Below are 25,932 nucleotides of genomic sequence, written 5' to 3' on the forward strand. Positions count from 1 at the left end.
TCCCAAGAAGACTATACACTGGAGATTCAACTTCTAGTATAATCTAGTATAGTTGAAATCTTATAGAGACGAAAAAGTCTTGCACAAGTTCGACCGCGACGGGAGTTGCGCGAGCAAAATTTCGTGCATAAGGACTTGTGATAGTGTTGCGGCACATGGCTGCGAGTTGCTGCGAGGTAGCATTTGTCATAACAACAAACATTGCATTCCTTAAAGATTCATTTCGGATTAATGATAATGGATCTTAATAGAATCACTGAGTGAATAATGCTTCAAAATTTCTCTATTGGAAGTTCGGTAGAAGAAAACACGCGCACGCCATATTTGTTCTCCTAGGAAGTACGTAGCAAATAAGTAGATGCATTGAAGATCAATCTTTCGGATGCATTCGTTTCCTATTGGGATAAGATATAAAAAAACACAGCCATGAAAACTATATTTTTTTTTTCTCCCCGCGGGACTCCCATTTGGTATTACGTCGCGGGGCTGGATCAGAATTTATTCTGCGCTCATGTCAACATTCGTGTTCCTCTCGCGTTCATTCTTTCGGATGACTTCCTCCTGCCTAAGCTTCTTTCCGATAGCTGTAATCACTTTTTCAACTTCGGTCCATATCCCCTTGGCTTTCACCATAAGCTCCATGATATTTTCGGGTGTAAAGTGCTTCCCGGTTGTAACTTCTAATGTAGCCCTTTGGGTTTCGAATCTGGGGCAGTGAAAAAAGACGTGTTCTGCGTCCTCTGGAATGTTTGCACACTGTGGGCAATATGGCGAATCATCGCGCCCAAATCGGTACAGATATGCTCGATAGCCTCCGTGTCCGCTCAAGAATTGAGTTAGGTCGAAACCTACTTCGCCGTGAGGTCGCTCGATCCATTTCCGGATATCCCATATGATTTTGTGAGTCCAACGGCCTTTTTCTGACTCGTCCCACTTCTCTTGCCATTCCGCGACAGTTTCAGCTCGTGCGAACTGTCGCCGACGGGCAGGAGATTCTCCGGTGAGATACGTTCGGTCGTAAAGTCGTTGTATTTCTTTCGCCAGAATCTCAATCGGGATCATTCCTGCTATCACGCAAGCTGCTTCATTAGAAATTGTTCTGTAAGCGCAACATGTTCGGAGTACACTTATGCGATACGCAGCTCCAATCTTTTTTTTTATTTATTATATTTTCCAGTGCATCTGCCCATACTGGGGCTGCATACAGTAGGATCGAACTGACCACCTTTGAAATAAGGAGTCGACGGCTCGGCCTTGGGCCACCTATATTTGGTCGCATTCTCGCAACCAGCGCTCCGATGTTATATGCCTTGGTTGCTACACCCTCCACATGCAATCTGAAATTCAACCTCTGGTCAATCATTACACCTAAGTACTTAAGTGCAGGCTTGGAATAAATTGTTTGCGTTCCAACTTTGATCTTCATGGAAGTGCACTTTCTCCGCTTGGTAATAAGTACTACTTCCGTCTTATGCTCTGCGAGCTGTAGACCAGCATTCTCTAACCAGGATTTAATCTCATAGACTGCTTCATTTGCATAGAGCTCGGCTTCCTCGAGAAGGCGTGCAACAACCACCACACCAATATCGTCCGCGAAACCAATGGAGGCCACACCAGTAGGAAGGTCTAGGGTCAGTACCCCGTTATACATAATAATCCACAAGAGTGGCCCTAGGACAGACCCTTTCGGAACTCCGCATGTCGTTTGGTAGGATTTCATTCCTTCATCTGACAGCACAGAGTCCTATCGATTAGGAAGTCGGCAACAATACGCACCAGGTACTTCGCCACGCCTAAGTTAATTAGGGACTCAAGTATCTTGCTCCATCTAGCGGAATTGAAGGCATTCTTCACATCAAGTGTAATCACTGCACAACATTTGCCCTCGTCAAGTGCGGTCTTAGCTGTGTTAGCTACTAGGACAAGTGCATCCGTTATAGACCTCCCCTTTCGAAAACCGAACTGATTTTCGGAGAGACCGCCATCCTTTTCGGCAATTCGAATTAATCTGTTATAGATTACTCGTTCGAATAGTTTGCCAGTATTATTTAGAAGGCATATCGGCCTGTAGGACGAAGCTTCATCCAAAGGTTTGTTTGGCTTGGGGACTAGAATTAATTTCTGCTTCTTCCATTGTGTAGGAAATACTCCTTCTTTAAGGCATGTGGTGAACACCTCGGCAAACATATGTGGAGCTACTTTTACTGCTGCCTTCAGAGCTTTATTGGGGATGCTATCCAAGCCAGGTGATTTATTTCCAACAATTTTATCCGCAGTTTCGAGGACCTCCTTTTCGCTTACCGTGGGAACTTCCGCGGTGTCTATCTCGACAGTGGAAAGGTTAGCGGTACTCACATTCTGTGGGAAAAGATCCGTTACTATTTCATCAAGCAGAGTAGGGGAAGAGATCGGTGGGGAGCGTTTGCCTTTAACTTTCGATATTACGATTTTATAAGCGCCACCCCAGGGGTTCGTGTCAGCTTCATTACACAGTCGCTTAAAGTGTTCGCATTTACTTTTCATGATGGCCACATGTAGTTTCTTCCGAGCGTTTTTATATTCTTCATGTAATTCCTCGTATCCAGATCGGTTTCTATTTCGCTGACTGCGCCTTCTGGCCTTGAGGCAGGCCTTGCGGCATTCTCCGATTTCAGAATTCCACCAAAAGTTCGGAACTCGCTTCTCTGATACAACATACCTTGGCATGGATGCGTCACATGCTCGTCGCAACTTCTCGCCAATCTGCAGAGCTTTATTTTCCGCGTTTCCTTAAAGCGCTGCATTTTGCTGCAAAACCTCTCCGAAAATCTCCTCGTCAAACCTATTAGCTGCCCACCTTTCAGCTCTCGTCCGAGACCGTTTCATTCGTTTTCCATGTCTGATTTCAAAAATGATGGCCTGGTGGTCGCTATGTGTATATTCGTCACTGACATACCACTGCAGATCCTTAGCTAAAACATCGCTAACAAAAGTGACATCTATCACGGACCCCATTTCTCTCTTACGGAAAGTGTTTACGCATCCAGTGTTAGCCACTACAAGATTCAGACGAGAAAGAGCTTCGAGTAATATTCGTCCTCTTGCGTTCGTTTCTCGGCTGCCCCATTCTTCAGCCCATGCGTTGAAATCTCCAGCCACTATCTTAGGACTATGGTTTTGTGCGTCTGTTGCTAACCTCTCCACCAAAGAATGGAACTCCTCTGTCGTAAGGCTTGGAGCCGCATAACAGCTGTAAATAGATATTCCGCCTATTTTTGCTCTAGTGAAGCCATTCTCGAGGATCTTGGTGGTTCCTTCTATGGCCCGATTTCCGCATGTCCATATCGCTGCCTTTCCGCTCTTATCCGCGACCCATACTCCACTGTCTAGGTTTTTGTACTGCTCGCAGATAATAGCAACGTCGATTTTGTTTTCCAATGTCGTCTGGGAGAGCAGGTCCTGAGCCGCTTAGCAATGGTTCAGGTTTAGCTGTAGGAACCTCATTTGCGCATGGTGTTGATCGCCTTCCTATACACCGGACATGTGCTGCTGCCTGTGACATGGGCGCCATCAATGACGTTTATTTGCCTGCAGAACAGACAATTGGGTTTTTCTTCACAGGCTTTTGCAATGTGGCCTTTATTTCCGCATTTACGACACAGGTCGGACCTATCGTGAACGCTAGTACATTTCTTCGCCACGTGCCCAAATTCCAAACACCTGAAGCATCTTTTTAGAGTTATCTGCTCTCGTAGTCGGCAGACGACCCAGCCAATCCGAACTTTACTGGCTGTGATAGCTCTTTTGGCCGCTTCAAGTGTTAGGCTTATGGACGCAGTTTGTGTGCCGCCATATGCCTTCCTCAGCCGTAGAATATCTCGCTCCTGGACCGACTGTATTCCCAACTGGGATCGTAGCGCTTGACAAATTTCGTCCTTCGTTGTGATCTCGTCCAAGTCTTTACACTCAATGACCACACGATTTTGACTGAGCTTCACTTCTGCTGCCTCACCCAGTGACGACTCGATTTTTTTCTGCAAGTCTTCTGACTTGTTTTCGCCTGGTTTGAATTCCAGCAATAGGTCGCCCTTCTGTGTTCACCTTATGCGGTTCACACCCAAGAAAACTATCTAAGCGACTTCGACCCACCAATACATCTTACCTCGTCTCTACCCGAAAGGTTCACAGTGAGATTTTGTGCCCCTTTGCCCATTCTGCATCTGACTGCCGTGGACAGTAGTGAAGTGTCACCAACCTGTACCCGTGCCTACCCAGGAAAAATTCTCACCGCCGCTATCAACTGCCAGCTTTTAGGAGCAGAGATTTCTATTGCCGCCAGACTGTCATCGGTGGTTGTGACTCGTCAACAAAGTTTTAGGCACTCTGTGCCGATGAACATCCAAAATTAAGTTTCCTCTTCCTTCATAAACTAAGAAACTGTTTTCCAAAAATAGATTTTAGCAATTTCAGGTAATAAGTACGGAGAAATGCGACCCTATTATGCGTATTAACGATGTTTCCGAGGATGACGTGGTACCGGAGTTACCCACGCCATCCAGTGATAATGACTTCGAAAAACAGAAACAAATGCCTACGGAGGTCATTGAGCTCGACGAAATACGAGCTAAGTACGACGATGTTCTACAGAAAAATGAAAATCAGCGTGGATTTAGGGACACAGTGAAATCCCTGCAATCTATGCTGGCGACAGTTTTTCCCGCTATGGACGTGGGGCAGCAAGCTATTGCCCTGACCAAGCTATTTAGCAGAACCACCAGCTGACTATCTTCCAGGGCGCGAGCCTCATCAACCAGCGACTTCGTCAACCCGTCCAACGCGGGAGGAGCCCGCAAGTAAGCCAAAGGAGGAGACCCGAAGCAAAAAAGTTCTGCCTTGAGGTCGTCGACGAGGAGCAACAAAAAGACCCTTTCAACTTGGTCTGTCAGTGAAAAAAGCCCAAAAAGCAATAGATGAGTGCTAAAAGTGTAAGTGCTCCCCTAGTTTCAAGCGTCAGTGCCGGCTCTGCTAGTGCCTTAAGGGGGTCATCCTGTCTGTCAGATAAGAAGAATCGTTTTTTTTTGCATCAATTCTGTTCATGGTACTGATGCCTTGGAGATGTCAGCGCTCAGCGACGAGGACACCACTGAACCCCACTTGAACTCTCCCGGTTTTAAATCTGTGGAATATCTGGTATTGATAGCTCGAATCCGGTACAATTCTCATCAACTTCCGGATCTGCGCGTGGTCGGCGGTTACATCTACAAAAGGACAGAACGCGCGTCTGGAGATGCTCTTCAGGAAGCTTCGAGTTGGAAAATTTTGGTTCCGGGGGAATTCACGGAGAGGTTTGATTGAGCGACTTCATGAGCACTCCCTGTGTGCTCATGTGGGGTTTGCTAAGACCTTACATCGTCTAAAAAGCATGCACCTTTGACCCCATATGGCTCAACAAGTAAAGTCCTACGTTCATTATTGGTCCGTATCCACAAAGTAAGTAGGAAAATGTCGGAGCTATCGTCGTGCTTAATCACTTCACGAAATTCGTTTTTATGGAGTCGGCCCGCCGCTTCGCAGCTGAGTTGTAACTCGATTTCTAGTGGATAGGATCGGCACTCTTAAATCGGTGTTGACGGACAACGGGGTACTATTCCGTTCGGTCGGGGGATGAAGCACAGGGGCATTAAACACTTGTTCACCGCTCTGTATTCTCCCTAAGCAGATGCCTCCGAACGGGTTAACCGATTCCTAATAGCCATATGAACTTACGTTTCTCTTGATCAGTGCGACTGAGGCCGCAAGGTCCCTGATATCTGCTGCGCGCTGAGATCATCTGTACATTCAACCAGCGGACACACTCCACACTTACTTTAACACTTACTTTAACTTTAACTTTTGGTCAGAATATCATCACTCACGGAGGTTCCTACTCTCAGTTGCGCCAACTGAACCTTCTTCACGATCTTTTCTGGGTCACTTCTAGTGATGCGAGGACGGAGCTCCTAAAACATACCGTCCAAAAAAAACTGCGATTGGCCCAGCAGAGAGCAGTTGGCCTTCACAACTTGAGGTAAGACCATCTACCTTCGAGGTGTCAGGATGTTCCGGAGGAACTTCCGACAAAGCGATTTTGATAACCTGAAGCTCCGGTACAGTATAATGAAGAAGCGGCTGGGCGCCTAACAGTACCGGTTGACGGATAATCGTAGGAAAGATCCGGAAGTGTGCCATAGAAAGGACATAAAGTCTGGTTCTCAAGACACTCCTAGGTAGCTCGCATTTCAACACGTCTCTCGTCTGCGAAACGTCGATCTGTCGCTTTTGACGAAGTTGATACTGCGACGACCGAAAAGTCGTCATCAGCGGTGCAACCGTCGCCCAAAGCGATTGCACCCATCCAGAAGGTCCAGATTAATGTGTTGAAGTTGATGGACCGAGTGGAGCAATTGAACGGCGGTTCCCGAATGAGCAGGGGGTACCTATCTCTAGACGAAATGTTTACTCAGTGCCTTTTAAAACTGGACTTGATAGATGCTAGGGACCTGGATTACGTTAAGACCATCAGGCGCGTCTACGACTGCATTTAGGTGCTGGAGGCAAAACTCGGCCTAGGCATTGCTGACTAATTCCTCCAGGGGAATTTCAACCTTTACGAGTGCTAGAAAAGACACCCGTTCTCAATTGGCGAAAGTTTTTTGTGAAGTAATCAGAGCAGAAATTGTCGACCTACGGATGGAGTGTCATAAGCTCCGCCGTTTTGCACAAGGTTTACACGCTAACGAGGGAGCATGCGTCAAAAAGGCACAGTATGGACCAGTAAAAAGGAGACTCCGCAGCGCTATCAATAACAGAAAGCTCGCGGCTGGCGGAACCTGGTCAACGAGGTGAATGAGGACCCGTGGGAACTTGGCTATAAGCTTGTCATCCGGAAAATCGGGACTCTGCGGAAACCCTGCGACCAGATGGACCGCATTGTACGAGCATTATTCCACAGACATCCTATACGGGTTGATGTCAATAGTGCGGAAAGCGTCGAGCATTGCCCCGTTTTCACAATGAAAGAGCTCGGGGTGTTCAACGCTTGTTTGAAGGAGGGAGTTTTTCCTTGTCGCTAGAAGGTGGCGAGGCTTGCGTTAATCAGCAAAGGAAAAGAACACCCTGAGCTGTCCTCTCCATACCAACCGCCGTGTATGCTTGACAGGGCCGGGAAAGTACTCGAAAAGTTCATCAGGAGTAGACTCGCTGAAGTGATTCGCGCTGCTGGGGACTTACCCCCAAGGCAGTTTGGGTTCTTAACAGGGAGAACCACGGTGGACACTGTTATGGAAGTTGGGGATGCGGTTCATTGAGCCAAGGTACACATCCGCCGATCTCGATGGAGAGTGCTCCTCATAACGCTTAATGTGAGAAATGCCCTAAATTCCGTGAGATGGACAATTAGAAACAGACATTATAAAATTCATTCCACGTGCCAAACTATCTCTTGCGGATATTGAGAAATTATCTGAGAGACTGCTCCCTGCTCTATGAGACGCTAGATGATCAGAGGAAAATGGAGATCACCGGAGTAGCACAGGGATCGATCCTAAGGCCACCACTTTGGAACGCTTCCTACGATAGCCTGCCAGCAAAATTGAGCCTGGTCAGTTTTAGAAACGACGTTATGGCAGTTGTTGCCGGAGGCATTGTTGAACTGGCACAAAGCAGACATTGCATATTAATGCGACGGTTTTAATACTCCGCTAGAAAATGAGCTTCTTCGAGGAAATCACAGTAGCAGTAGACATTGCTGCAACTGGAATCTCAGCCTTAAGTTGGCTAATGGCGAATGTTGGGGTCCTATATCTACCAGAAGACGTCTTCTCATGCGAGCAACGCAGTGCTCTACGGGGCGAAGGTATGGGCTGATGTCTTGGCAAGGAGGTGTATCATAAGCACCTTGCCCAAGTGGAGGAGCTTTGCAAGTCACGTCTGCTTCTCGTGCTGTCTCAGAACCAACCGTGATGGTGATCGCGGGAGCGATCCCTGCTGCTCTCTTTGGTAAGGAATAGAAAGCCATACTGCTGCAACGACGAAGATTTAAGAGAAGTAATTACCCGTGAACAACATCAACGTATACTTACCGAGTGGCAACTCCTTTGACAAAATGAACTAAGAGATAAATGGATAGCGCAGCTTACCGGCAATTTAGATCCCTGACTGAGACAAGATTGGGAAGACACGATGACTCAATTGCAGAACATACAATCAGTAGCGTGTTCTGCAATTGAGTGGTAGACGGCGCACCCTTTTCTTTTGCGAAAAGTGGGATGAGTTTCGACCGCGTATCCAAATACGGAGGAGCTCTCTACAGACAGTATTGTCAGAAAGATGCCGAAGAGCGCTAGCAGATCGAGTCGTGTTGGGCAATGCGCTCGGGTTCTTTTTGCTGCAAAGAAGATTGAGCTTGACCGGTGAACGGACAGGATGGCAAGAGGTTCCCTAAACTAACAACTCCCTTCCTCCTCTCCTCTCCCGTTGGTGAAAGGAACTTTCTGACTAGAAGGGTCCCTAAGCCAAGGACCTAACCCAAAGTAATGTATTAAACGGTTCCAGATTAATTCTTTGATGACAGGCATATCATTGCGGGAGCTAAGCACTCTGTACGTAAACGCATTCGCCTACCCTATCCCAAAAGAAAGAAAAAACATTCGTACCAGGGTCCATATCGGATGCTCAACAAAACGGACAAAAAGCCTTCCAGTTTCTTCCCTTGTTATGTGCTCTGTATTCACTATTTTTTCTGTCCCAAATCTGAATAACTTTTTATTCTTTAATTTTTAATTTCCTACATTATTCCGTGCTTTACTATATTTCCAGTGAAATTTCAAGTGGTTTCCGCAAGTCCCTTTCCTCTTATTCGTAGTATAACTTGTTAATTCAACTTTCTGTTTGAAACTGGAGTAGAATAACTAAGTAGATTGTTGCTGCAAGGATTAACTGAAATCAATAAACAGATCGATATTTAAATGAAGTCTACATAATAACATTCAAATGAAAATTGCAACTTACCCCACCAAGTGCTTTGAAATTCAACTCGAAAAATCCAGCTCCAGTGAAAATGAGGTTCTCATGGAGAAGCTGCAAACTCAACTCACGAATTGCATGATTTAAATACGGATCAAATCTCGAATTCGGTATACTATGCCATATCTGTTTTGTCCTTTCGTTCTATAATAGTTTCAAAATACATAAGTTATTTAGTACTGATGCAAAGATTATCAGGAACGAAGCAACTGGTTCCCGAAATACCGAAAATGCGAACCTACAAGTGAAATAGTTCCTCTCAAATGTTAGGAGTTCATTCTTTCAGGAAGTATTAACGCGAAGATCTGTTTTGGTCGCGGTCCCTGCCTTTCGTTCACCTCGGCCTTCGCACAGCTCACCGAGAGAAGTTCACGGCCAGCCTCGCGGGGATGATGTACGGGAGATAATCTGTGACTTCCCGCTGACCCTGTTCTGGATATCAGAGCAGGATTAAGCGACTTCAGCATACTGCGTCTACTCAGGGATGCGCTTTCCAAACTGCAGCCAATTCCACCTTCCCGACACACGGCGTCAGAGGCTCACACTCCCAGGAACCTCGAGACATGCTCACAGGTCCTCATCAGGGTGGACGCTTTTCGGAGGCCGTTGCACCCACCATACGAGGGCTCCATTAAAGACCTGGAGCGATGGGAACACTCCTTCAAGCTTAACGTTCGAGACGAGCTCAAATGGGTCCAGGACCAGGGGAGGCTCGAAAAAGCGTCCGTGAAGCATCGGTTTCCGGGGACTCCATTGGCGGGATCATGTCCCGGGTTCCTCCGTTGAACCCGCGTGGTTTCAGCTGGGAGGCTGAGTGATGTGGCGGTACATCAAAAGCAATAACAACCGGTGGTGAATTCATCTCCACCAGACGCACTGAACTGCCACCGACACAGCTGGTGGCACGCCGGCGAGCGTTTTCTTTTTCTTCTTGCCCCACTCGCCGGTGAAAGCGGACCTAGTCCTGGACATTTTTTAAAAGAGTCTATGCGTTTCCTAAAAGCGTCTGTTGTATGTATTACTGCGTGTTGGCGTCACACACACGGCAAATACACGCTGCAACACATCCACGCACACACATTGCCAACTAGATCACTTGAGAGAGGTTGACATCAAGCAGTCATCAAAGCTTCGTTACTTAATTCTTCACTATACAGTTCTGAAACCAACCACCACAACGACTAAACTACGTGTAGTTTTCGATGCATCCTGTAAGGCCACTTCAGGGATCTCCCTCAACGACATATTGGTCACAGGACCAATCATCCAATCCGAACTGTTTTCCGTCCTTCTTCGTTTCCGGTTCTTACATTCGCATTCGTTGCCGACATCAAAAGATGTACAGGCAAATTTGGATTCATGAGGCTGACCAACCCTTCCAAATCATCTTGTGGAAAAACGACCCCAGTGAGCGCATTCGCGCATATTAGTTGCGAACAGTTACCTACGGCGTGACATCAGCATCCTTTCAGGCTATCCGGTGCCTTGAAAGTCTAAGTGAGGAGGGGGCTCGCACATGCCCGCTTGTTTCTAAAACCATCAAATTTTTACGTGGACAATGCCATGGCTGGCACTCAACACCAACTGAAAAAGTTGCTAAACACGGCAACTTACGCAAATGATCCAGTAATCATCCCCAGCTACTGCAGGGATTCCCAATGGAAGATGTCGAGGTGCCCTTGGATTTCGACCACGATGGAGACCAGCAATACAAGGCCCTATGATTGGGAGGGTCACCCAAAGTTGATGTGCTCTGCGTTCGAGCTTCGTGGCGCTGTCACAAAACATAGCGTATGCTCAGATACGGTCCGTCTCTTTGATATTCTCAGGATCATGGGCCCGGTTATCGTTATTGCGAAAATGTTCCTACACCAGCTATGGAAAGAGGGTTTTGAATGGGACGAGTCTTTGCCTCAACATCTTCACCATCAATGACTCGCCTTCAAGGAACAACTCAAGACGCTCAACAACGTCAAATTTCCAAGGCATGTGTTCCTCAGCCAACCCGTAATCATCCAAATTCATACCTTTTCCGATGCCTCTGAAAGGACCTATGGCGCACCAGTCTACATACGGTTCATAGATAGGCAAGGTGTCGTAAGGGTGAACTCATTAAGCACCAAATCAAGGATTGCTTCCCTCAAACAAATTACGTTGCCCCGACTCGAGTTGAGCGCCGTTAAGATTGCTACCGACTTGGTAGCAGGTTTTTCTGGACAGATTCGGAAATTGTCTTAACTTGGCTCAACGAGTCGTCCTCATCATTCCACACCTTCGTGGCAAATAGGGTAGTCGCCATTCAAGCTTACAGTACAGGCCAGCAATGGCTTCACGTGAGCTCCAAACAAAATCCGGCAGACTTAATCTCGCGAGGAGTTAATCCGGAAAAGATCAAGGAATGCAGCTTATAGTTTTATGGACCTATCTTCCTGCATGGGAAGGAGTCTGCATGGCCACCACACGTGACACCCCCTGAAAGCAGCGCCCTAGAGAAGCGGACCAAGATGGTAGCTAGTATTGCTGAACCCGCTCAAATGCGCATACTGGGCGACATACGACGCAGCAACTCATATCATCGGCTGGTTAGAATAGTAGCCTACATACTCCGGTTCGCTCAAAATTGCCAAGCGCAGTCTCAAAGAAAGGACAAAACCTCTTCTCATAGGATGTCAATCCCAGAAATACAGGAACCATCATCCGATGCATACAGCGTGAGCATTTTCCTCAAGAGCTGAAGGATCTCTCCCGCTATGACGAGGTGCCAAAGAAAAGTCCATTGTCAAGCCTAGTTCCGTTCGTAGATCACAACGGCGTTATACGCGCAGGAGGAAGACTACAGGTCGCTGAGCTAACCTAAGACAGAAAACATCCCATACTGTTGCCGTATTATGACAGCTATTCAAATCGAGAATCTACACGTCGGTCCAATGTTATCCATAAAGAGGCAATGTTAGTAGCCAATAAAGGGGAAATCTATAGCACGAGCAACCGTCCAGCGATGCATGCGTTGCGCCAGGGCTAAACCCAAGTTACTATCCCAGATGATAGGAAACTTGCCATCGTACAAAATAAAGCCTCCTGGTCCATTCAGCAATGTAGGAATCGACTTTTGCGGACCTATAAGGTGCGCGGAAGGAAGCCCCACAAATTTTACATAGCCGTATTCTGCTGTTTCGCTACCAAGGCAGTCTACCTGGAAGTAGTCATCGACTTAACCATCGCCGCCTTCATAGGTGCATTGCGTCATTTTATAGGCCGGCGCGGACAATGTAGCAACATATATTGCGATAATGCTACCAATTTCGTGGGGGCTAGCGACCAACTCCGCGAATTGCATCAAGCTATACTATCAAGAGAAGCCCAGAATCAAATCGTTAGCGCATGTCAGCTCCACTTCATCCCTCCTAAAGCACCGCATTTCGGAGGACTTTGAGAAGCAACTGTCAAATCTACAAAACATCTTTTGCAACGAAGTCTCTCAACTGCATCGTTGTCCTACGAAGAGCTGGAGACGCTCATTATAGAAGTCAAAGCGGTCTTAAACTTGCGCCCGATAACCCCGACGTCTTCGGACCCAAATGACTTATCGGCTCTCACTCCAGGACATTTCTTCATAGGAGCGCCGCTTGATGCACCTCCAGATGATCCTGATAGGTCGACCCAGCCTACTCTCCTCGCACGGTGGAAGGTTTTGTTACACATCAAAAACGAATTCTGGAAAAGATGGTCCCGCGAGTACCTGAATGAATTGCAGAAACGTCACAAGTGGAAGCAAAGAGGGTTGATGGTGGGGTTGAGGATAACACTCTTCCAATGCAGTGGCCATTAGGCCGAATTATAAGAACATTCCAGGGCCACGACAATCTGATTAGAGTAGTCGAAGTCCGCATAGCCAACGACATCGTCTGGTCCTTGGCATTGCGCCTAGGGACGACCACCCGTAATGGTGAAAGAACCGTTTCCCTGCTACGGCAAAAAACAGTGTCATTAATGATGATAATGGGAAAATGGGACAAGTCACTCTCCTTTCACTATTGTCCTTCATAATCTAGTTCAAGAAAAAATAAAGGTTCAAAAAATCTTAAAACGTACATTTTTCCTGCAGTTGTAACAGCACCTACAAACGATGAATAGCTGCAGAAGGATTGGTGGTGGATATAGTACAGATTCAATGCTAACCACTGTAAATTGGAAAATAAACTTAGTTATTCCGGTGCGGTTGAAATATCAGTAAAACATACAGAGATTCTCCGGATAATCTAAATTAGCGTGAGTTCCTATGTAGAACCAGAACGTCCGAGATATTAGATTCAAAAAGCTGGTCAGATATAAGACAACGATAGTATACCCGAAGCAATCATTGAAACTATCACATATCCACCAAAACCTCGTGTAAATATCCTTAAAGTAGAATATTTTATCAAGAACCTTCTCACGTTCCCTTCTGCTATCAAATCGTGTCAGTTCCAGCTCCTTAAGATACTTTCTTCCCTCCTTCGCCAATATTTTGACACGCTCGTCAATCGATGTAACATAGATGCAGATCTGAATGTATTTCCAACGTACCACAAACTCAGCGAGGAAGGTGAAGAGCCAATAAATCCAGCAACAATCCCAGTAGATATGAAGGGTTGTAAGGCATAGAACCGATGAGAATGTGTAGGAGTATATTAAGCCAAATGGAAGGATATTCCTCCTTAACAAAGCACGGTCAAACTTCACTTGAAAATTCTTCACTAGCTGATGGTCGATTTCGTCAAACTGTTTCGTCATGTCCACTAGAACATTATGCTTCCGCCAGGACTCGAACTGGACGTAAATATGCATTGAAAGGATAGCCCAAAGGTTTGTGTTGTCCAGTAGTTTGGCGATGTATTGACTTTCAGTGTAAATACTCGTGGTTATAACAACGCTGCCATAGAGTAATAAAGAGGTTATCAACACTATCATTAAACTGTAACCAGCGAAAGCGAAGGAGGTTCCTCGTGATGACTTGGATATATCAACTGGTGAAATTCCAATAAATTTGAAAATATTGTGGAAAACTCTTATGGTTGACAAAAACTCAGACATGGTTTTCGCTAGCTTTTTCCTCTTGATCTGGACTCTGAAACTAATGGCGAGAGGTTTGTCGTTTTAAGTGGATTAATTCCACCCCCTCACTTTGATAATTACTATTGATATGAGTGATGAAATAAATCGACCAAGTGTAATTTCGCAAATGTAATCGAAGTTATTATGTAGAAAGGAATAAAGTTATGGTAAATATCAAAATGAATGATGAGTGGGATATTATCACCTTTCTCATCACCTACCAGAAAATTTCATAGGAGAGAGTTTTAATGGATAAAGATACCCTTCCTTAAATTTACACAAATGTCATCTGGCATACTCAGCAAGTGGTCTGTATTCATGTTCAGCCTATCTGGTAATTTCAATCCCTCCCCCTACAATAATAGGTACTATATTGGGAACAAAGGCAATGTATCCTTCTGAATGCCTATTTCTGCTGAAGACTCTACCTAACTAATTAAGAAGTACAGCACCCAAGTCGTAGAGTGCAAGTCATGCTTGAGGCCAGAAGCAGTCTGTTCCCGATGTGGACATAACCACAGCCACCATGAAACTCCCACTAGAAGGCCAACCGCAAATAACCGGATCGATTTGGGAGACAACGTCAGCCGTATTAGACGGTCGCAGAAAGGAAATCTCATGTTGGAACTTAAGAAATCCAAGGATGTAACCGCGGACAAATTCTTAAGCCAAATCGGGAAGACTTTATGGCAGGAAGCCGACATAAGAGCTAGCAGGCCGGATATCACTATAATCTGCAAAGATATAGATGAAATCACGACGAAGGAGGAGGTTCGCGAAGCGTTGGAGAAACAGTTCGATCTTGCCGGACTACAAGAGTCAGTGGTGAAAACGCTAAGGAAAGCCTATGGGGGAACACAAACCGCCATCATCAGCCTACCAGTGGAGAACGCACTCAAACTGTTAGCAGCAGGGAGAGTGAGAATAGGCTGGGTTATGTGTCGCCTTAGGGAACAGGTGGCGTTAAAACGGTGCTTTAGATGCCTTGGCTTTGGTCACATTGCGAAGTCATGCACTAACCCAAATGACAGGTCAAAGCAATGCAGGAGATGCGGAGTGGTAGGCCACATCAGCAAGGACTGCGGAGCTGACCCAAATTGTCTACTGTGCAAAGGAAAGGAAGGTGTGGACCATCGGCACATTGCGGGCAGCGGCAGGTGCCCGGAATACAGGAGAGCCCTTAGCACAAATCGCAGATGAGGTTGATACAAATCAACCTCAACCACTGCGAGACGGCGCAGGATCTACTCGCGCAAACCATCCCCGAGAAAAACATCGATGTGGCCATACTAAGTGAACCACACCGAAACCGCGGTGGTAGCATTTGGGTCAAAGACCAAACGGGCCAAGCAGCGCTGTGGACTTGTGGAGAACAAGCCTTCCAGGAAATAATGGAGCACCCGGAGGAGGGCTTCATCAGAGCGAAGGTGAAGGGCATCCAAATCTACAGCTGCTATGCTCCACCCAGCGCTACACTCGTCGAGTATGAGCGGATGCTTGCTGCTCTTGTTTTGGATGCAAGAGGACGTTGGCCGATCATAATAGGAGGCGATTTCAATGCGTGGGCTCTTGAATGGGGCAGCCGGATAACTAATGTCAGGGGACGTGTTCTCCTCGAAGCATTCGCGGAGCTGAACGTGGTACTGGCGAATGTTGGGTCTTCGCACACTTTCCGGGGAAGGGGCCTGGGGTCTATAGTGGACCTGACATACGTGAGTGCCACTTGAGCCAGTAGAATCGTTTGGCATGTCAGTGAGGACTATACTCACAACGACCACCAGGCAATCTGCATAGAGATCAAGGGCGGATCGAGCTCGAAAAAGAGTTTTCGTAGAATGCCGGGTGGTATGCTTGGCTGGACAGTGAAAGCTTTCGAGGGGGACACGTTTTCCGCGGTGCTCAAATCCGACATATCCCTGAATGGTACGGCTGGAGAGAAAGCCACCCAGATCACTCGATGGGTGGCGGAAGCATGCGATGCTACTATGCCCAGAAAGCGATTGCTCCCCAGTAGGCAACCCAACTACTGGTGGAACAACGAAATCGCAAGCTTGCGAGCCGCATGTTTTCGGGCAAGGAGGCTTTGCCAGAGGCTCAGGAGAAAACCCGGTGCCGACGGTCGAGAGGAGGCACACAAGCAATTGCGTGGCCGCCTAAAGGAAGCCATTCGGAGGAGCAAAAAGAACTGCTTCAAACAGCTGTGCGACCATGCCGACATAAACCCTTGGGGCGAGGCTTACAGAGTGGTGATGAAAAGGCTACGGAAATCACCCCAGGTGACCTGTCCGCGCCTCCTGAAACAGATTGTTACCACTCTATTCCCTCACCACGAAAATAGGGGAAGGCAAATTTTTGTCCAGCTAAATGACGGCATAATACCGCCTGTAACTGTGGAGGAGCTGCGGGAAATATGTGGTAGGTTCGGTGACAACAAGGCCCCAGGTTTGGATGGCATCCCCAACCGAGCTTTGAAACTGGCAGTGAAGACTAGGCCCGACCTTTTCGCCAACACCTTCGAGGCGTGCCTAAAAGAAGGAATATTCCCTGCCCAGTGGAAAAAGCAAAAGTTGGTGTTGCCTCCGAAGCCTGGCAAGCCACCTGGAAACCCAGCGTCGTATCATCCTATCTGCCTGTTAGATACAATGGGGAAGATGATGGAGAGAGTCATCTACAACAGACTCCTGCCCATCGTCGAAGCCAGCCATGGTTTGTTGGAACGCCAGTTTGGTTTCCGACGCGCCCACTCTACGGTGGACGCAATTGACATGGTGGTAAACCTGGCAAAAGGTGCACTGATTTCTGGCGGCTGCTGTGCCGTGGTGGCGTTGGATGTCAAAAACGCATTCAACTCGGCCAACTGAAATAGAATTAAACGGGCGTTGGCTGACATAGGTGTCCCCGGATACTTAGCGAATTTGGTGGAAAACTACCTCTCAGAGAGGACTCTCTGGTACGGGACGGATGAGGACCCCAAAGAGTACATTGTCACAACCGGGGTACCACAGGGATCGGTACTTGGTCCCCTGTTGTGGAATATCATGTATAATGGGGTGCTTGCTCTTCCTGTCCCAGAGGGGACTACGATTGTCGGCTTTGCTGATGACCTAGCCGTGGTTGTTGCAGCAAAACAGCCGGAGTGGTGCGCTCCATCCTGCTCTACTCGTCGCCTGTGTGGGCAAAGGCGCTTGCAAACTCTCAGAGACGGAAGCAGGTGAACTTGGTTTACCGGCGGATGGCTTTGAGGGTTTGCAGTGCTTTTAGAACCACATCAGATGAGGCAGTATTGGTGGTGGCAGGCAGGATCCCGGTTGACATTCTGGCCAAAGAAATGAGTGTCCTGTACAATGCAAGACATATGGAGAGGCATGCACAGCGCAGAAATGCGGCAAGGTCAGAGCCACTTGATCTCTGGCAACGCAGATGGAACGAGTCTGCGAAATGTCGGTGGACGCACAGGCTCATTCCCAACATTAGGGTGTGGCTTGAGCGAAAACATGGGGAGACCAACTACCACATTACCCAGTTCCTCACGGGACACGGTGGTTGCTACAGGCAGTATTTGCACCGCTTTGGGTTGGATGATTTTCCGAACTGTCCCAGATGCGATGGCATACCGGAGGATCCAGAGCATGTGATGTTTCACTGCTCACGATTTGCGACGGAGAGAAGGAGCTTAAACCAGGTGCTGGGCAGGAGCGGGACCCCGGAGAGCTTGGTTACTGAGATGCTGGAGTCCGAGGAGAAGTGACTTGCGGTTGGCTCCGCAATTATCCAAATACAGGAGGAGTTGCTGAAGGAACAAAGAAGGAGGAAAGCTGCAAATAGGAGAAGGATGAGTGCCTAAGAGCAAACACAGAGGTCTATCAGTTCGATGTCCCTAGAAGCTGTCTGTACTTGGATTTGATTGTACAAGGCCTTGAAACATTCGCCTACTGCATTACGACCAACAAGTCAATACGAATACGGCGTTTCCTGGTGCCACCACGTGGGAGTTCTCCTTGGCCACTTGGTATTGATTCGATCGACAGAGTAGCTGCTCCATCTGCTTCCTTGCCACCTCAGAGCACCATAGGCAAGTAGCCGTAACCCTTTACATTACACCTGCGTCGTGGGTAGTAATCTTGAAAAAGTTTCTCGAGAAAGAGTCAACCGTCAGTGACCGATTTTCCCTGGCAATGTGGATGGAGAGATGTGAGCCTGGCTCTGCCAGGGTATTGGTGGTACGTGTGTCAGGAGTCAGTCCCTCCGATCGGATAGTGTGCATTGATCCGGTATTAGTGGAACCAATCGCCCCGAACGAATGAGTTTCGGGATTTGTTGAGCACAGTTTAGGCCTCAGGGAACTGGAATAAAGACTTTGTTCCCTATGGTACAAACATCGCTAACTATTGCTGCCTACTACTGAACTATTGTAAATTCCATGTAGTACAAAACAGCCAAAATGGGGATAATAAGGAAAATAGAAAAGCTGGCTGCGTTTAGGTGCACGTTACTCACTACGGTAGATATCATTGGACTGAAACATCCGATCCCTTCTAGTCCATAGAGACTACGTTTTTGAGGAAGTCGTCATCGAGAACCTGCAAACTACTTCTGTTGCAACGATACTAGTTAAAATTACAAATGGTAGACGGATTCTGGTAGTCTCCATCTACATCAAATGTAATTCTAAAACAAAGCAACTGAGCCATGACTTGTAAGTCTTGGGCAATCTCCAGTTAATGTCCTTCTTCTCGGGAGCGAGACATACCTCCTGAGGGGATAAAGCAGTCAATATATATAAATTTGAAAAGACTGCTACAATGGATGCACGACCCTTTTTCGCTCGCCAATATTGAGATGGTTTTGCCAGATATACCGACAAGACCGAGCAGTCCGTCTATCCTCGACTACTTCCTGCTGTCTGATGAAACTAAATAAAGTTTTCAGGTGAAATCCTGTGTGTTGGATATGGAAGGAGCATTCGACAACACAGCGCAAGCTGTCCTGAGCCGCAAGGGAGTAGGAAACACCCTGGCTGTCTGAATGGGCAATGTTGTCCACAGGGCGGGGTACTGTCACCGCTTATGTGGAGTATGGTAGTGGACGAACTCCTAAACGTTCTAACAAATACTGGAATACAGATCCAGGGTTACACGGATGACATTGGTTTAATCTATAGGGACAAATATGAGGCTACCCTATGTGACAGAATCCAAACTGGTGGACTAAAGGTAACTAGTGCCTGATGCAAGAAGATAGGACTGCGTATCAATCCAAAATCATCATAGTACCATGCACTAAGAAACATAAGCTTCATCACCTGAGAGCCACAAGGTTACATGACACGGAGGTGAAATTAGAAACAGAGGTCAAATATTTGGGAATTATGCTAGACCAAAAATTACTCTGGAAGACGCATGTCAGAAACACTTGTCGGAAGGCTACGAGGGATCTGATGATTTGTAGATCCATAGCAGGAAAAAAATGATGTTGCAGCCCGAAGATTTGGATATATACTGCAATAGTAAGGCCAATGATAACCTGGGCAGAAAGAACTGAACTCACCACACCGGCCAGGGAGATACAGATGCAGGCAAGAAGGGCAATCTTCAGGATGACCGGAAGTATCAGTGAGGCGGGTAGCTGCCTAAATCAAAGGAAGATGGATATTCTTTTTATGCGGTATGCCGAATTATTGATATCAAGGGATAACATAACAATGAGGTTTCACTTCGATAAGAAGTTTGAAACAGGTTGGAGTAACAAGGCAAACTGGGAGAGCGTGGTTGCGACATACGGTTTGGATCAGCAACTGATTATTTGGTATACTGACGGATCCCTTACAGCAGGGAGCAGGCCAAGCAGCAATCAAGGCACTTAGGTCCAACCAGATAAGTTCGAAACTAGTATGGGAATGCCCTGAGAGACTGAATACGCTCGGCTCGTTCAACAAAGTCTGGATACCCTGGGTTCTACGCCATGTGTGATTGGAAGGCAATGAGATGGCGGACGAACTAGCCAAGAAAAGAACAGGGACGCCTTTACATGGGTCAGAACCCTTCTGTGGAATCAAAAACAAGTTCATGGCTATGACACTAAAAAATGAAGAGGAATGGTTGAGGGAACTATACTTAGCGGACCTAGCAGGAATGGACCAGTCCAGGGTTCTTATTGGGGTATACAAACCCCAAACGCGCAAAGGATTGCTTAATCCTCACCAAAAATAAAAGCTGAATCATAGTGGGAATTCTCACTGGTCATTCTTGGCTGAACTATCACCTAGGGAAGCTAGGGATATCTACGGACACTGCCTGCAGGTTCTATGCGGAGTGTGATGAAACCCCTATACACGTTCTGGGACAGTGTCCGGCACTTGTTCAAAGTAGGTTGAGGCATCTGGGAGAACACTTAATACCAGATGCAAAGTTGAAAGATTTGCAAGTAGGGAGTATATTAAAATTCCTAACGGTTATAGACGTGCTTGAGATACTATGATTAGCAGGTACACAGTAAAACGGGCACAATAGTCCGTCCTTAAAGGACGGACTTCTCCCTAACAAAATAATAATACCTCAAGCAAATCGCTAGTGTCCTAGTTTGATATTTTTGTTTCGCAAGATTATGCAGTTTTTCAACTCTTCCTCTGGGTATTCGATAATAAAGAAAAACGATCGTCAAAGGAATTCGGTTCCATGTAAAATCCGATGAAATATACCGAATTCCTCTGTTCCTTGATTAATGTCGTCTACCCGTTTCCAATTTCTTCTTCTTATTCACGGCGGTGTACATTCAATCACTTCTTGCATAAAACTAGTCCGCCGTAAACAGTCCACGTGCTGTTTGACATCAGCAGTCTGCGGCGGATTGCGGAATGCGCGGACAATCCGCTTTCTGTTTGGCGAGTCCTTAAGTATGAATTAAACGTTTCCATTAAAGTTATAGAACGGGACTTTGTCGATTGTTACGCAATTCAGTGATACGGATCCACGGAAATAGTAATAGTATGTACGAGACATTATGTGTGAAAATTCCGATTGCAGAAGCTTCGGGGTTTCAAGTAAAAGGGGCTTAGAAAGTACCAGGTTTTATGGAAACCATTTCGAGTACGCAAGATTCGGTATCTCAGTGGACACCTAAGGAAAGCATTTACGTATCAATATATCATTAAAGTCAAATTTATACTTTTCATGTGAATTTACTGCATCCTCAAGATGATAATTCGTCAATATCACGTTAGCTGTACGCTCAAAAAATTCTTATATAAGAAAAAGACAAAATCTTGTAACCTGAAGCGCTCAGCTTACGACTTGTTCTATATTCATTCCTTTACAAATCTGAATAATACTTTTATTTTATGAACCACTTAACACACCGTCATATTTTCCAATAGATACTTGAATCTTTGTCACAAGATACTTCTCTTTAGAAGTGGACAAGATTCCAGCTCAACCATCTATTTGAAATTGAAGTAAGACAACTAAGTAGATTGTTGCTGCAAAGATCAACTGAAATCATGAAAAAGATAAAAACTTAGATAAATCTACATTTTGACATTTTGTATGAAACTGAAACTTACTCCCCCAAGTGCTTTAAGGTCCAACTCAAAAAATCCAGATGCACTGAAAATCAGATTCTCATGGAGAAACTGCAAACTTAACTCACGAATTGCATGGTTTAAAGTTGGGTCAAACCTTGAATTGGCGACGCTATGCCATAAATGTTTTGTCCTGTCACTCTAGGATATTTTCGAAATAAATTATTTGTATTTAGATCAGCCAAAGGACCTACATTTTTTCTGCAATTGTAACAGCTCCTGCATATCATGAATAGCTGCAAAAGGATAGGCGGGGTATACATCGCTGATTCAACTTTTCCCACTACAAATTGGCAAATGAAATATTTTTGAAAGGAGGAAATCTAAGTGAAACATACAGATATTCTCCGGGTATGGAAGGTCTGCCTCAATTCCTACGTAGAACCAGAATACTCGAGATATGATACTCAAAAAACTTACTATAAACAGTGCCACGATGGTGCACCCGAAGCAGTCATTGAAACTATCACATATCCACCAAAACCTTGTGTGAATATCCCTAAAGTGGCTGACTTTATTGAGTATCTTCTCCCGCTCCCTCCTGCTATCAAATCGTGTCAGTTCCAACTCCTTTAGATACTTTTTCCCCTCTATCGTCAACATTTTCACACGATCGTCAATCGACGTAACGTACAGGCAAATCTGGATATATTTCCAACGTACAACCAACTCAGCGAAGAAGGTAAGAAACCAATAGAGCCAGGATCAGTCAAGGTAAACGTGGAACATCGTCAAAAATACAATGGTTGAAAATGTATAGGAATATATCAAACCTAATTTTAGGATATTCCGCCTCACCGAAGCTCGATTAAATTTCACCTGAAAATTCTTTGCCAATTCATTGTCAATTTCATTAAATTGTTTCGTGATATCTATCAGGACGTTATGCTTCCGCCAGGACTCAAACTGAATGTAAATATGCAGACTAAGGGTAGCCCAGAGATTTGCGTTGTCCAAAAGTTGGGCAATATATTCACTATCAGAGTAGATACTTGTTGGTGTTACTGCGCTATAATACAGTAATAAGGATGATAACAGTATAATGATTGAATTATAGCCAGTGAAAGCAGAAGAAGTCCTTTGTGATTGCTCGGAGATATCGACTGGCGAAATCCCGATGACTTTGAAAATCCTCTGGAAAACGTCTATGTTTGACAGAAACTCAGACATGACGCTCACAGGCCCTTTTCTCTCCTAAGCTCACAAAAGAATGCCGGAAAACTTATGTTTCAAGTTGATTAGTTTCACGTCGACACTTTGATAATTACTTCTGATATGATTTGCCCTGAATTATGTTGATTTAGTCCCTTTCAACACACGTCACGGAAATGAGACGACCAAGAGTAATTTGCAAATGTAATCGATGTTGCTACAAAGTTGCAAAGGATAACACGAGAATAAAATGTGAGTGTGGTGTTTACATTTTAATCACCATTTATGATTAAAGGGATGTTTCTGTTGGCCTCGTGACTGTCACCCCACTACCCACAGGTCGGCGAGCCACTCAGGCGGGTGAGTTTCACTTCGTGGTGAATTAGATTATTCTGGTGCGAAGCTCCAACGAATCATCGTTAATCAGCTCGCGCCTCCACACTACCCCACCCCCAGCGGATAGTTCAGTGGGTTTATCACTCGATTCCTGGCCCACCACCTTTAGACGAATCTCACACGCCATGCATCCCTTTTCTCCGAGACCTCAGCCCGGGAGACAAAAAGCTTTAACCTGGACACGGAGATTTTTTGGGCCTGCCATCGACGTCAAGCCTAAAGAAGTGCCACCCGCTGTTCGACACTTCATATGGACCCTCATATTGTGGTTGCATCCACACGAACCAAAGCGTGTGTGCAGACATCCAGGTCCCTGGGTTTGTTAACTCTCGTCGAAAAATGACAGGGCCAAAAACCTCACCTGCTGTTGAAGGAATTTGCGCTTTTCAACGTTAAGCACATCAGGAAAACACAGCAGCTAGCGAGATTGTGCGGAAAGTCGTGGATGAGTGGTATAGGATAATGGTCTAAGCATTCAGACGTCTGTAATCGCCACATGGTCTCCATTCGCCTTTGGACTTTGGGATCATGTGTAGTGGAGAAGCTCACCAGCTAGTGGGCGAATACGAGGGTCAACTACTTCTTCAAAAATGATCAAAAGACTGACAGTAGAGCAGGTGGCAAACTTACCTGAAAACCTGAGCAAAGTTACAGGATCTATAAGGGACCTATTCTGCTGATCCACTAGCAATCCATGGTGGCCTAGAAAGTCGGCGCCTAATATGGCGCTACTGATCTTCGCTACTACAAAACGCCTTGAGAACGTTTGTCGAAGTCCCAGACTTACGTCTACTTGCTAGAAACCGTAAGTGTATATGGTTGAAGAATTTGCCGCCGCCAATTTGAGGTAATGCGGAGTCAGTTTTTTATTCCGCGATACCGGGAGAACTAAGTCCAACTGACGTCTGCGCCTGTCTCGATCGCTTACTCAAGGGATCGAATATTGTTATGTGACGTGGAGCTGCGCTCTGGCTAGCCACCGCCGGAGCTCCCAACCAGTTCAGTTTTTTGAAGATGTGAACGTGCACGGACTGATACATTTCTTTGCTTTGTGGTGGTGGTACCGGCAAATTGCAGGACTCGTTGAGGTCCTTCACGCACGGCTAACCGATCGCCCATTTCGGGTGGCGAGCCGCGAACGAGTTCAGGACCTACAACCTAAACCCAAAGGTTCTACCATTACCGCTAGTTTGGAGCCGGCAGTTGCGAGGGCTGCCACTGCCTGCTAAAGCTCAACAATTTGGCCCGTGGTTTCCCGCGATACTTCTCTGACCACGGAGCACGCATGCACCTCGTGGATTTTGTCAGCAATGTTTGCTAATACTTCCAATGATCCGGAGTCCGCACAGGCCAAGATCATCTGGTCCCTTCCTTGTTGTCACTGCAACCACAGCGACTTCAGAAGCTCAATCCCGACCTCAACTGCTTCATCTCACGCAGCAGTTATCTCAGGGAGCAGTCGCCTAAGGTGAGCTCCGTCAGCTTTGCTAACTCACTTACCGACCGTCGCATGATGAGGGTGCCTTTTAATATCAAATATGAACACTCCTCCGGAACGTCGGTGACGAGCCCTATCGACTCCTCGTCCAGGCCGACCAGCGCGTAATTTAACTGTGTGACATCAGCAGTAATGCCCGCGAGTGGGAACTGCCCCTCCAGTTGCCGGAACCAGTCTTCCAAATTACATCGCCAAAGCGGTGGCACCTGTAGTGGCATTTCAGCCACGGGGGGTACGGAGACGCCAGAGACGTTTGTCACGCTGTTCTCAAACGATATTTGCGAAAATAGACGGATTAGTTAGACAAAACGAAGAGTCGTCCGATCCCCACAACGTTGATGTTGTAGACGTTGCTTCTGCGGTTGTTGCGGCTACTTGCCAGGTGATTGTGATTGTTCATTGTCCTTTTTGTCGATTTTTTTAGGCTGCAGGTTCTGCGAATTCGAGACCTGCGTTATTGATCCAGAGCTCGTACCTAAACAAGGGGGAGCTGGATTCACGAAAGCGCAATTCGGCATGTACTGGAGCTAACTCGAATGCTAGCGAGATGAAGGCCGGGGATCTTGGATCACAAATATTACCTCCCTGTCAAGGCACAGATTTTACTCACGTGCCTAAACTCCAAATTAAAAAAAAACTAAAACCACCCGGGGTAGACTACTCTAGTAGAGATGGAAATTTTCCAAGCGCGTTGATACCACCGAAAATATCTTTCCCAAGTGATCTAAACGGGTTCGGACAGACAGGACAAAGTTGGTGGATGGCAAAGATCCTTGCTATTTCCAAACCAAGTCGACTCACACCTTCCAGTTGGTAGTCTCGGATAACCACTAGTCAACCTTGTGGTGAACTAACGTGACCGGCGGCAACGACACCGGCTTGGTATGGCATTAACTTATCATTTAGCAACCGATTCAGAATAGGTTGCACATGAGCTGACAGCTGTAACAATCTGTTCCCTTAGTACATGAGAGTGACATCTCATGGAAACGGCTGCCTTACATCCCGATAAAAACCTTGGCAGGGATGCAAGTCTGCAATGCCTTCCTACATAAGGGTTGCTTCCACTGGCTCTACACCCCTGATCCAGCAGCCCTATGCGACGAGTTACGGTCCACCGAGCCTCCGATCCTGTCTCGCAACGGGACAATATCCGGAGCCTCCTCAACAAATC

At 46.4% G+C, this 25,932-nt stretch overlaps 1 protein-coding gene across 1 annotated transcript; it reads right to left on the reverse strand.

The window, feature by feature from the left end:
• Nucleotides 1-8,895: 8,895 nt before the first annotated feature.
• Nucleotides 8,896-14,115, reverse strand: LOC119656250 (putative gustatory receptor 2a). Its single transcript, XM_038062665.1, has 5 exons — nt 13,284-14,115; nt 13,168-13,223; nt 13,064-13,090; nt 9,028-9,186; nt 8,896-8,955 (listed from the first exon to the last, which is right to left on the reverse strand). Exons 1-5 carry the CDS (start codon nt 14,113-14,115, stop codon nt 8,896-8,898), a joined length of 1,134 nt encoding a protein of 377 aa, XP_037918593.1.
• Nucleotides 14,116-25,932: the final 11,817 nt, after the last annotated feature.

The sequence above is a fragment of the Hermetia illucens genome, chromosome 4 (genome assembly GCF_905115235.1).
Source record: "Hermetia illucens chromosome 4, iHerIll2.2.curated.20191125, whole genome shotgun sequence".
In the NCBI taxonomy this organism is placed as follows: Eukaryota; Metazoa; Arthropoda; class Insecta; order Diptera; family Stratiomyidae; genus Hermetia; species Hermetia illucens.

Bases quoted from the DNA above. Each gene is read 5' to 3' on its own strand.
- LOC119656250 (XM_038062665.1), bottom strand. From the start codon at position 14,115: ATGTCTGAGTTTTTGTCAACCATAAGAGTTTTCCACAATATTTTCAAA. The intron at 13,091-13,167 runs GTTTGTAGGTGC...TTCTTGAACTAG, and splicing joins TCCTTCTGCAGCTATTCATC to ATTATGAAGGACAATAGTGA. The intron at 8,956-9,027 runs GTAAGTTGCAAT...TATTGATTTCAG, and splicing joins ATTTCAAAGCACTTGGTGGG to TTAATCCTTGCAGCAACAAT.